The 14,257-nt window shown below is 37.0% G+C and overlaps 1 protein-coding gene across 2 annotated transcripts in view; it reads right to left on the reverse strand.

Moving 5' to 3' along the window:
- Positions 1-14,257, reverse strand: part of LOC139734745 (protein kinase C) — a 247,772-nt gene that overhangs the window by 168,125 nt on the left and 65,390 nt on the right. For both annotated transcript variants that reach the window (XM_071645542.1, XM_071645543.1), the window contains exon 3: positions 7,652-7,734. In XM_071645542.1, the coding sequence (XP_071501643.1) occupies positions 7,652-7,734 (83 nt within the window). The remainder of the gene's footprint in view (positions 1-7,651; positions 7,735-14,257) is intronic.

Here is a 14,257-nt window from a genome sequence, read left to right on the forward strand (position 1 = left end):
CATTTCATTTGCTGAGGATTTAGGAGGTCTGCCTGTTGTCATGGCGATGAAGAGAGAGATAGAAGTGATCTAAATAACTATTCATTATCAGTGTCTGACTCCTATTTTCATTAATAATTCATACAGCCATGATCCCAATACATCTTATTTTTGTAGCTTTTTGAGGACAGTTCAAAGCAAGAATGCATATCCCTTGTGCTTTTGTTTCCTAACAAAAACACATTATTTACATATATGTATATATATATATATATATATATATATATATATATATATATATATGTGACCCGCTACATCAAAAGGATCCAAAAGTCGGGGGTGGACAATTTTCTGAAATTGGCATGACATTATTCCCTTACTCTTCTACTTTGATTTCATGTATAGCACAACTCGTAAAAGTACTCGGTTGCGGAGATATCGATGATTTTATTAGCGCATGTCAAGTGGTTGAGGAAATCAGAGTTTCGAGAAAAACGCCTTCAAAGTTTTCCTTCCGACGCTATCATAATCCAGGGGAAGCGAGACACTTTTCATCGCTTTGACCTCCTCGACGTTCATTCAAGCTTAGCGCCACCGGTCTACGCACGACCAATCAGTAATCAGGATGCCACGCACTGACCAATAAGATTACTCCTCGTTGCTAGGGCGGAGTCTAGCTGCTGCGCTAATTAAATCCAAATCTTCGGACACGTTTCTGTTAAGTTGAAAGCCGGAAAATCATGGCCCAGAAAACGCAATTTTCTTGCCTTTCCTGGAATAATTTAGCTTTGATATTTTGGCACATGATAGATAGTACATTAGACTACAAAATTATGCCAGAAACAGAAATGTAATTATTTGGACAGATTTTGATGATCTGACTTCAAATTCGATTTTCTCGCCTCAGCCATCAGCAACTTTAAGATCCTTTTGTTGTGGTGGTTACAAATGTTCCACAGCATCCCAACTTCCACGAGACACACAGGGTTTGTCTGTCCTCATGGCAGCATAGACAAGAAATTATTCAAATTACTCTCTCTGGTCCAAAAATACTATAAAACGAGGAATTTTCGCGTGCATTTTAATTTCGCGAATTTCGCGAGCGCCAAGATTCGCGAAATTAAAATGCATGCGAAAGTTCTTGTCTACACTATATGCATTGAATGCCAGTGGCAGTTCGCGAAAATTTCATGCCGCAAAAAAGGCCGTCGGCTCCAATTCGCGAAAAATTCATGCCGCGAATATATCATGTTTTACAGTACATTGGAGGTGTAAGGTTTCACATAAGATAGAGGATTTAATGTTGTTCTTTATTCAAATGAATTCTCAAAGCACTTTTTTTTTCTACAAGAGATCAATTCTTTTTTTCTCTCTCTCTCTCTCTCTTCCATCACCATTGTATTTCCAGTTTCATCGATTACATTACTGATTATTATTTGGCCTATTAAATTGATTTCACACAGTTAAAAAAAGAAGACATATTACATCTGAGTGTTGGAGATGTTGAAATAACAAACGATTCAGTTGCAATGAAACAATTCAGAGTATGCTGAAACGTCAGAATGTGCACTGCTTCCATCAGATATCAAGTCTGAACCTGTGTATATCATTACTGCACAAAGTGACAATGTCCACTCTTTTTAAAGAATTTCTGAAAAGAGAAATCCACTACAGTGTGACTGCATCCCCAATCCCTCTCCCACTGAACAGCTAAAAAAATAAAATATGAATTATTGGATGGGTAGGTACTCCTCAATGCATTTACCACGTATGTACAGTCAGATGCAACAAATACAAACTCTCCCTAGATTCTTATGAGTCTGAATGCAGCTCTCTTCATGTAAGGCATTGAAATGAGAAGGGGAGATGGAGAGGAAGAGGAGGAGGAAGAGGAGGAGGAGGAGGAGGAGAAGGAGGAGGAGGAGGAGGAGGAGGAGGCAGCAGAGGAGGAGGAGGAGGGATGGGGGGGGGGAATGATGAAGAAAAAACACTCATAAAAGAAGGCTAAAAGGCTTCATTCCTATGCAGAATATTAACAGCACTGGCCGAAAAAGCAAAGGATTTTTTTTTTCCACAGCCATCAAGGTTTTTAAATACTATCTTGAGAAATTTTCCTGTTTACTGGAAAATTTTGCAATCAGTTGAATGGAGATGGCATATACTGAAGGGGAAAAAAAAAGGAATTCAACAGATCAAACAGTAATTCTTGAGGAATGTACATGTAGGTCTAATCATCAATGATTATAGAAAAACTGACTACTCTTTTGAAAGAAAATTTAATTCATTCTCCCTCCAAAATGCCTCTAGTACTACAAGATTTTTTTTCAACCCTTTCATAAATAGTCCATAGCAGTAAAATTGAGAGCCAATGCAGGTTGATTGCTAATGCATATTTCTATCATTCTCGTGTATGGTTAATGAAGTGTACTACCAAATCAACCACTCTTATTGAGTTGTAGCAATTTGCTTGAGTTGTTCTTTTTTTCCTACACTCAAAAGAAAAAAAAAAGAAGAAAAAAACCTTGTCAACACGTTATGTATGACATCATTTCTTGAAATGGCAGCGAAACGCCATATTTGTGGAACTCGCACCAATCAATATATGTACCATCCATGGCATTTGAGGGGCATCTGCTCTATGAAATTACAGCAATCAAATTTGTACAGAATGAAAACATTTCTCTGAGAATCTTGAAAACCAAGATACAAACACATTGGGCTGTCTTCACTCAAGTACTAACACAATTTTTTTCTTTTTCTTCCTCTTCTTCTTCTTCTTCTCTTTCTGTTTCTTTTTTATTTTTCTTCTCATATATCATGTTTACACTAGAGAAAAAAAATGTACAAAAGTATATGTAGTGAAGTTTTGGTCAGCACAAAATCTCTTGGATTTTTTTTATTTCTGTTTTTCATCACCAAAGTCAGAAATTGGCCAGCGAATAGGGTAATTGGACAACTTCATATAACGACAGATTGCATCCTTAAAATATGGAATCACATTCTGATTATAAGTGTATTGCAGATTTAATCATCAAGGACACAAAGCATGTTACTAGTTCTACATTCACTGCAAAGATATCTTTTATTGGTTTGGGGGGTTTTTTTTATTAAAGAGAGAGAAAAAGAGCACAAGTAACCAATGTGATAGATGCATTACATACAGCATTGATTTGAGCTGCTGCCTCACATTCCCAAACAGGCAGTCCACATCAATCAATATCATATTCCTGTTTGAATTTAATATGTATCTTTAAAAAAGTATTTAAAAAATTTAAAAAAAAAAACTTGCTCTGTTCCCGAAATGAGATCTGGGGTTTTGTGGTCGTGTTGGCAGCATCACTCAATACTTTTCAGTCAGATGCCAAGCTGACACAAACCTGCTGACGTAAGTAGGGTTGAAAGTAGAGCGAGATCTTTGTTGCTTTTTTTTTTTCCAGTTTCGGGGTGCAAAAAACCATGACAGCGAGAAAAAGGAAATGGGTAAATATTTGCCACATTGGGGAGAGAAAGAGACAAAAGAAGGAGAATTAGAGTATATATCATGGACTGACAACCCTGCACAAACAGAGAATGCAGTAATGCACTGATTATTTCATTCTTTTATATCCCTCTCATTATGTTTTATCCCCCCCCCCCTTTCTGATCATATTTTTTTTTCTGTCACAGTGTCAGGCATTACATTTAACATATCACTTTATATCACACTTCTATCACTTTCTTTTTCTTTTCTCTCCCTTTCTCTCTCTCTCTCTCTTTCTTTTTAAATTTCACTTTTTCCTCTTTTCTTCTCTCTCTCTATCTATCTATCTATCTCTTTCTCATTCTCTATCTCTTTGTTGCATATTCACACATTCGGGAATTGGGAAGACTTCAGTATAGAATTCTCCCATATATAGTTCCAAGATATGGCACTGAATTGTTTAAAATACAAGGAAACACTTCACAAAAAATCCATCAATCTTTCTCCTCCGAGTGGCACACACAAGACAGTTTCCTTGTAACACATAATTGCTCAAAGACAAAGACCTCGTAAGGGAATAAACAATTTGAAGAAAACAAAAAAAGACCAAAGATATCTGACTTAGGGTAATATTGGGAATGATACTAAAAGTTCGCCACGCAAGATCACTTTTAAACTTGGTCAAAACTCCTGAGGATGAGAATAGCTGATCTTCTATAACAACAACAACAGCAACAAGCCACAGAATCATTTTTTCATATCTAATACAAGCACAGCCACAAAACAGCAATCAGGTACATTATTACTCTAATGTTGCCATGACGCGGATGATTGATGTGAATTTTAACAAATGAACAGCCTTAACAATGTGTACAGTGGTATGTGGCATACCATTATTGCTTTATTTTCCTGTGTGCCGTTTGTTTGGTAGGACTTGGTAAAAGTAACTGTGCATTACAGGTTGTTTTGTCTGGCCCAGTTGCGTACCCTCCAATAAGTTACTCTAATGAGCAAAAAAGGATTGATCACAAAACCAAGCCACAATACAAATTGTAATTTCCTCCTGTATTTTATTGGCCTAACCATGCACTCAGGTTTTCATCATCATACATCTCCTGGCTGCGAGGACAAAACCTCAGTCTGACACCATAATAAAGGTTATATAGACCTTATCACTGAATCAATGTATTTAAAAAAAAAATCAGTCAACAAAGACATTCTATGTTCATGGTATCCATAAATCATTTTTCAGAAAATCTGGTGTCTATGGTCAGTCAAGAAATTGATGCTGATGCAAATTTCCTATTCATTATTCATCTTGACGACCAGCCACTTGATGCTAAGGATAAACCTACTTCAGACCACTGACGCCACAAATTACTAAAATAAATATATACACATAATGCAGGACTGTGCTGGTTTGTTTGAACATAAACATGAACAATACTTTATCAAGATTTATTATCAAAGTTTTTGTCTTGAAACAAGATTATTGCCTAAGCCTTGCATTAAAATTTGTTATGTGGTATCTTATTTGAATGAGTGTGATGGGACCAAAAAACAAAGGTACAGAAATGTACACTTCTTTTTCTGGCACATCCTAGTTAATATGCTCTACAACTTTGTGATAGCGGTAAGAGAGCGGCCCAATTAAATTTCACTTGACATTTACCACAGTTTATTCGAGGAGAACACCTGTAGTTTGAGCAGAAAGAATAAGAATGTATTGCTTACATCTGTATGAGTGGCTTCAAGTACAATTTACTACAGCATTTCCTTTTATTTTGGTTTAAGGCTCCGCTTATCCAGTAGGCATGGATATTATCAAATTACTAGATGAATTGTTGATGAAAGTTATGATTAAAATATTTCTGCTGCAAATTCTCCTGCCTGCATGCACAATTCATAAGGTTCCCACTTTCATTTAACCAACCCTTTTGTCCGCCCCCCCCCCCCCCCCCCATTCCACCTGTAAAACTTGACTGGTCATGCATGAATATTCAGTGTACAGAGCACTTCAGCCGAGTCTGGCGAAGTCATTACAAAAATGGCAATTATCACTGCTGCATTAGATCAACTTGGCAGCACGACGTACCTGCTCACAAGGCAGTAATATCACCTGTGACAGCTATTGAAAAAAAAGGGGAAAAAAAACTTAATCAAAGTGGCTTGTACCAGCAGTGTCTTAACACATTTTACCTTAATGGGGATACAAATTGTACAACGGAAGGTACATTGTAGCCAGTTGATGCAGCATGTCAAGGTAGATTAGTTGTCGACAATGGCTGTCGTCAGGATCCAATTCACACCCCTTTAGAGCCGGTAATTTAGATATGCGCTTATACACGGGCATGATGATAATATCAGGATGTTCGTTTGTTATTTGGTTGGTTGGTCGGTTCATTTGTTTTGAGTCGGTGATAAAATTGTAATTTCTCAGTCAATGACATTTCCTGAGATATAATTAGGGATGCTAACCTCTTCAGCCAAGAGAAAAAAAGACAACAAATAAAACATGCAGAAGCACAGTGAAAATATAATTCTGAGTCAACACTCATATTTCAGTGAAAGAAAAAAAAAGGGATAATTGCACTTACAATACAAGGCATGCTAAATCAATTTCAAGACAAACATATTTCTTTGAACTTCACAAACATATTTTTATATTGCTGATGAAGAAATGCATACTCTACGCCACAAAAACGTATTAGTTAGCAGCTTTGTAGTATTTATCATAAGATTCCAAGTTCTCATATCTAAATGCCAGTGTGTGCATCAACAACCCAGATGAAATTCATACCATAACTCTTCCATTATTTACTTAAATACACTGTATATCATCATGAATAAAGAAGGCCACTTCAGTATGACAATACAATTAACATCTTTATTTACAATGTACACACACGTTTGGGTAGCTGCAAAATTTTTTGACAAATCTTTCAAAATTTCAACAAACCTTCTTTAGTTGAGGTCATGTAATGTCAAGTCACAATGGTCATTATTATGAGTATGCTGTCCTTGAATTTGTATATTCACTATAGCTGGTACTGATAACTAAGGTCTTTTTCTTAAACCTAGTTAGTCCCACATGCAAACATCCATGGTAAGTTACATTTAGGCAAAAAAAAAAAATCATTGTATTGGCGTAACCCGCCCGACTCTAAAAAAAAACCCCGACCCCGAACTTTTCAACACAAAAAAAAAGAGGAAATACATTGTTTTTACCGAGAGAGGGTGCGATACGGGTTTGCGAATTATTAAAAACAACAACAGCAACAACAGCTGGTGTCGGAAAATGGCCGCGCAGTACAGCGTGTCGGCGACTGGCAAGTCCGGTTCAAAGATTTTATTTAATATTATTCGGAGAATCAATTTGTCAGTGGCGCTGGGTGATTTAGCCCAGGAATTTGTTCATTCGTATTCTGACCAGTATGTCGTGACTGCTTTTAAACCGGTGATATAACAAACTTTGGATGCAACAGACCCTCTCTATCGAATGGGGTTTTGTTAAATATGAGTTTTACACGTAAAATACAGGTAGCAAAAAAAATAAAAAAATAAAAAAATCCGCCCGCCCGACCCTATTTGAAAATCTCATGTTACGCCAAAACATTTTTTTTTTTTGGGGGGGGGGGGGGGGGGCCTTATGTAAAAGCAAAGACCGACAAGGAAGTTTAACCCACTCAAGATACCTTTAGTTTCTTTCGCTATAATGACTCCTCAGTCCTTGGCCTTACTAACAATATAGCAAGACCTGAACAGTTAAACAGAGGTGTCATGCCCGTGATCCTTTATGTTTTTATTTCTCTTTTTCCAGTAAGAAATTATTCATTTCCATTCAAATAATATAAGAAAACAGCAATTCAAATTGGTATCATTGTACAATGTTACAAAAAATAATTCCTTTTTAAAAATCAAAATTTCCGCACTTGGAAATTGAAATTAACAAGGGTAACCATTGAGACACACATTTCATTTTTCATGGAATCACCAAATAGCACACAGACACATAAGCACACATTCATACAGTACATGCACACACATGCACACACACACATACACATACACATACACATACACATACACACATTCAAAATAATTACCTAAACCAACGAGCTTTTAAGCATGACTGGGCACTTCTATCTCATGCACCTGTTTTAGAAGACACAAGAAATGTTTGCGGTAAATAGTCGTGTGTGGGCAACTTACGTCCGAGTCGGCCCCAGGGTCTGTACCCGGGCAGGTGAATGTGACGAATTCATGGCAGCGCTTGTGGACAACAAAACTGCAAACTGTGGATAGGAGAGCAAAAGAAAAAATATGAGACCATTGTCATCACTACTAAGGAATTATTATATCAAATTCCTAATGCATTTTTCTAAGAAAAAAGAAGAAGCAGAAACTAGGCACTTCGGTGAATTTATGAGATGAATTGTGTTTAAAGTTAGCGCCATATATAGTTTTTTTTTAATGGCTACAGCTTTTCAGGAAAAAGTTTTCCAAGCTTGTCTGAAATGCAAGTGAAGAGTTTGTTTGCAAAAACCGATAAGTCCATATTTGCCAAATGGAGATAATTGCGATTAAAGGTCAAGAAAAATAAAGAGAATAATAAGAAAATTTTTGCTTCTTTTGACCATAACTTCAAAAATATACATTTATATGTAGTGACCAATATATCATTTAAAAGGTATTATTTTGTACTTTATGACAGATATCGTACTTCGAAATCTTCAAAAATGGAATTATCGGTTTTTGCAAACAAACCCTTCAAGTAGAAGTAGCTGCAAGGTTGTTGTATCGCCCATCTGGAATACTAGTACATAGACGCCACTTGATGTATTTAAAAAAAAAAATTAAAGATCTGGGCGGGGGGGGGGGGGTATATGGATATCAATACATGAAGCATAAGCTGGATCGATTACTTAAATCTCATGATGTCACGGGGGTGGTTTACAAAATAAACTCACATTTTACACATTACTTTATAATGAAGGCTTTTTTCAAAACATCAAGAAAGCTTGAACAAGCCTTGCCCCACATAGCAAGTTACAGCACACAAACTGGATTCTGAAAATTGTAATGATTTCAGTACATAAAGGTGGATAGAATAACTTTTCCCTCAGAGGAAAAAATACTGATGCGAAAAAAAGTACTTTTTTTTTCCTGAGAGGATAAAACATTTATATATTGGAAGATTTTACCAAGCTTTTTCTGGATGTCCTCCCCACGCCCTCTCCATACAATGAACAATGCAGATAACCTGCATGAGGCTTGTCCATAGCTTGCCCAACATAGCATCAACTAATACATATAGAGTGCATTCAGGCTTTGCTTTGAGATGTGCATAAAAAAATGTACACATGAATAGAATAATTTGGTACCAGGTCATAAGTGGGAACATATTTATGATGACCAAGTATTTGAATGATACAAGTACCATGTATCAAGGCGATACATTCAACTCTTCAGCTGGCTCTGGGAAGTGTTGGAATGTATGTCTTCAAATTTCTTTAATTTCATAAATCAGAATGATGCAGGAAATTGATATTTCCAATACACTGACATAAGACAATAAACCTGGTTGTCTCAAAAGCAATGCTTGCATTCGGCATACATTTCTGACGACCCCCCCCCCCCCCCCACAAAAAAAAAAAAAAATGTGTGCGGAAGATCGTAAAATTGTCAATCAGAGCTGATATAAGTTCATAACCTATTTCCAAAAGTCGTAAACCTCTTTTGCATTTATGACCTCGTCATACATTTCTGTGCAAAAGCCACCAGCACAAGGCCTTACTCTGAAGCAATGCTTTTGTGTTTGCAGGTCTATCATGTATCATGAATGTCACAGTGTACATAGAGTAGTACAGTAAATAATACAGTCAACCCCTGTTATACTACGTCCTGGGAACCGACAGTTTTCTTTCGTTATATTCAAATTTTGTTATCTTAACCAAAAAATTAACAATAAAAATATAGAGGGGATAATGTCGAAGCATGAATTTTTACTTTGTTGTAACCAGAATTCTGTTATAACAGTGTTCATTATAACGGGATTGCACTGCAGTCCCCACTTGATTATCCATCAGTCTTAAGAGTTATCACCAATAAAGAAAAAGAAATTTGGCAGACAGAAAAGAAATATGATCCTAGGATACACGTGAATGTGTTACATCATCACGAAAGCCACATAAAGTTGCTGATGATCAATACCCTTATTTTTTCACATTCTTGACTGTCAAAGCTCTAGATGACAGATTATTTTCTCAATTTACTCCAGAAAACTTGCAAAGTATAAGAAAACTGATCACAATCTTGAGCACAATCTTGAGGAAAATCAGATGCAGTCAAGCATGTACAAGATAAAGGTAGTTTAGACACAGCATAACTTTAAAATCTGGACAAGAAGCGCTATTGCATTAAAGATTTGAGCATCAATAAAAATTAAAGAATCAATTTTCATGAAACAAAAAGCTTATTTAATCAAAAGTGAGTACAATGTATATTTAAAGCATTGTTCCAAATATTGGGCAAAATAGCACCCTTTTGGTTTTGACTTTTAACATTTTACTGAAACTGGAAATTACTTAAGATTGACACCATAATGTAGAGGACATCAAGCTCTAGAATGTGATACCAATAACTCCAAAAAAAAAAAAAAAAAAAATGTGATAACGCCCTTCTGGTTCTCAGCCAACAAAATATTCTGTATGATGGTTTCTTCCTTGCTGCAGTATTAACATAATAAAAAAGGAGGTGTTGAGAGGATTTGCAGTTCCAGCGCAGTTAAAAACATAAATTTCTACATCTCTCAAATACACAGTTTCTTTCCAAGTTTTGCCATCATCAATGGCGATACAACTTCAATTGCAATAACACAATCCCAGACATTACATACAGCTGCTACAATGATCAGCAAAATATACTGCATCTCCGTGGGAACGACAACAATGCATTCAAACAGGAGGGCATGCAAGAAAAAGAGGGGGAAAACAGGTTTAATATTTCGTGTCGACCCGTCGTAATCGCACGCGACGGGGCGCCATCAACTTCTGATTGCGCCGTAATTTGGGTGTCGCTACGACTAGACGGGGATTTATTTGCCCCCAAATTGGAGGGATCCCACTCAACGGCAGAAGAGAAAAACCCTCACACGGTCGGAAAAAATTGCCACTGAGTGGGACCCCAGCGCAAAATGCCTGAACCACGTCGGCAAGGGGCATCAAATTGTCAACAGCGCCGAAGTTGATGCATCACTTCCAGTATATTCTTTACCGAGAGACATCCTTTAAAGGATGAGACAAACTGATATACACCAACCACCCTAATACTATACAGACAAGGTCTATGAATTCTATAATACCAGCAGAAATATTTCCTCATTTATCATTTTCTTTTTAATACCGTCTTCTTTTTAATACCGTCAATTTTTTTTTTTTCATTTTACAATGGCAACCTCTCTTTCTCTCCTATTACATCTCTCTCTCTCTAATTCTATTTTTTCTGCCTGTGTTTTCATCACTTCATCTTCTTTTTTTTTTCATTTCTTCTTCCTTTTTATTATCTCTCTACTCTCTTCTTTTTCTCCTCTTCCTGTCTGCCTCATTCTTATTATTTCTTCATAGCTCTGTCCTCTTCTTTATTTCTCTCTCTCTTTCAACACTTTATTCCTCTGCCCTTCTCTTTCTTCTTCTCTCTCTCTCTATATTGAATCTTCTTTGCCCCATTTGGTTGAAGCTGGAGTGAGAAACAACATAGGTACACTGTAAATACACATAGTCTGAGACGATCTCATCCACTCAGAGGAAAGATCAAAAGTCCTGGGCCCAATTTCATAAAAGATGTTAGGATAGCAACTTTTGCTGGAATGGCAACTTCCAATAGCAACAGCCAATCATGAAGCTGAATTCCTGTCATTACCATGACAACTGCCGTTCCAGCAAGAGTTGCTATAATATCAACTTTTTTTATGAAACGAGGCCCTGAAGTAGCATATTCAGAAATGTGACACTGTGATTTGTGCGACATTCAATATATATGCCACAAATACCAGACTTCAGAAACAATGTCTCCACTTTCAATACTCTCCAGAGACGGAATATAATCATTATGCAGTATCATATGAGGGTTTGAAAGTAGAACACTTCAAGCACCTCGGACATTTTCTGGGCTCGGCTAGTTTATTGCATAATCAAAAGCAGACACACATATGTATGATAAGTGCATACAATATCACATGACGTATAATGCGCATTGGGCTTGACACTGACTCTTTTGTCTGGTGGGCTTGTTGGGCCACTAAAATTTTTAAATCTGTAATTATGGTAGACAGAAAATAAAAGATATGTAGTGGGCCCAAAATAGAAGTAAAAAAAAAAAATCAATCCATTTGTACACATGGAAAATATACCTATTCAAACATACATGAATGTCTCAGTCATTCTTGACAGGAAACGTGGGAAAGACATCTGAGAGTGAGAGAAATAACTTCCTGTATTATACATCACATCCTACGCACAGGAAGCACTCTTATCAAATATTTTTCTGCACGAATCAGGTTCATTGCCCTCAACCTCCTATATATTCTCAGAAAGTAACTGTAGGGGGCCCCTTCTTCGATGCACATTCTCCCCTTACCCTCACTTTTTTTTCTCTCTCTCCATCCCATCTCCTACATATCTCTACTTTGGATCTATAGTTATGCATACTTGGGAAGAAGGTATGCATGAAAAGAAAGAAAGAAAAAAAACCTGCTGTGAACTCATAAGAGAAAGTAAGTTCTCGACTGCTTTTTTTTTCTGCACAGGCGTGGAGAAAGTGGCTCTTTTATTTGTATGCCTTCTTCCCATCCTATAAACACTATTCAATGTGTAACCAGAAACCCACTGAAGTTATTCCTAACTTTATGCCTTTTTACTTTAATGTTGCAGGCATCTGAAATTATGCTCAGATAAAACCAATAGAGAGGGTTTGTGTTCGGGGCTCATATGATGTATAGGGTGGGGTGGGGTATTAAAGTAAGGATGCATTAGGATATCAGACATGACACTAGAACTACGCTTTGTATACTGTATACGCCAAATATTTTGCGAGGTTTTTATTTTCGCGAATTTCACGGGTCAGGTGCTCTTCAGGAAATTAAGGACACGCGAAAGTAATAACTCTCATCCCAATACGAATATGATGCACATGGACACATTTCTCCGTTCGATACAGTTCTCCATGATCTCAAATTTAACCACTCGCGAAATCGTCGGAAAGTCCAAATTCGCAAAAATTTAGACTCGCTATTAGTGTACACAGCAGTTTTCTCAGAGTTCTCCCCTCTTCGGTCCCCTCTCCCATCCCCCATCCCACAACCATCAAAAGTTACACAGCACCTCAACCCCTGATGCACGCACTAATCAGCCACAGTCTGAACAACTTGGGCTCAGCAATTCGATAGGTCAAGCTTTTCATTCTGTATCGGGCTTGGATGAACAATCAATCGCAAACCACTTTTTTTTTCCCAAGGAATGAGGTTTCCTCTCTTATATTGGGATCAATCCAAGCATGATACACATCGAAATCCAAGATTCAGAGCAAGATGAACAATTTTCTTTTCATCACTTTGTGCACTCAAAGAGCGAGGCATTACACGTCAACAATGTCTGTGAAGCTCACCGAGCAAATATCTGTAGCCTTCCCATGAAAATAAAAAAAAAAAGACAAAAATGGTAAAGTGTAGTGAGTACCAACTGAAATTCTTCCACTCTGCCCATTGCCATGGTAACCTAGAGAATGCCAGCACTAATAATATTTGACATTGTTGACAGCAAAAAGTACACACATATATTGGTGGTAATTTGACAAGCATTGACAAGTATTTTAATCATTCGCTCAGGCATAGAAAATGTTTCTGATCAGGTATAACAAGAAAATGGTTAGGTCATGTGCATCATGCGCTGACACTCAAGCAATCTATCCCAAATTTCCAACGTGAGGACAAATTTATAGAGTAAAATGCAGAGAAATGTGCCAGTGCCAGCAACTATACATAATATTCCCTTGACACCAACTTTTTCATAAAGTTTTTCTGTTTAAATAGACACTCATAGGTTTCAATGATGCTTGCTGGATTTAACTGAACATCTTTCATTGATCATTGACTCTTGTTCATGGATTTTCCCCTGAGGGCAGTTTGCTTTTTTTTTTCATCAAAGACCTTCTACAATACACCCATCAAAGCCACTGTAAATAAAGAGTTGTTGTAGAGCTGCTGCATCGTGCATCTAGTACTGTATACTCCAAATATTTCGTGAGGTTTTTATTTTCACAAATTTCGCGAGTCAGGTGCTATTCACGAAATTAAAAGCACGCAAAAATAATGACTCTGATCCCGATATGAATGTGACGTACACGTATCCATTTCTCCGTTCAGTACTGTACTTCAAGGTCGTGAATTTAACCACTCGCGAAATCATCGGGAAGTCCCGATTCGCGAAAATTTAGACTCGCTATAAAAATATATGGCATATAGAATATCAGGTATAGTTTGTTAAATTTTTTGCTTTTGTTTGTTTGCTTACAAGTTTGTTTTTTCTCAAACCTGCTTGGACAAGAATGAGAGAATATCTTGAATGTTTGTGGTAATGTAATGGTACCTTCTTCCATTCACATTATATCCTATAGTTCACACATAACACCGACCACACTATTGATATTCTATTCCCACTGTACCATTATCCACAGCATTACACAAACACCATGGTGTAGATCTCCCACTCACACAAAACCATTATCCACACCATTACACAAACACCATGGAGTAGATCTCCC

The sequence above is a fragment of the Diadema antillarum genome, unplaced genomic scaffold (assembly GCF_040938485.1).
Source record: "Diadema antillarum isolate AM-2024a unplaced genomic scaffold, OU_Dant_1.0 seq00000546_RagTag, whole genome shotgun sequence".
Taxonomy (NCBI): Eukaryota; Metazoa; Echinodermata; class Echinoidea; order Diadematoida; family Diadematidae; genus Diadema; species Diadema antillarum.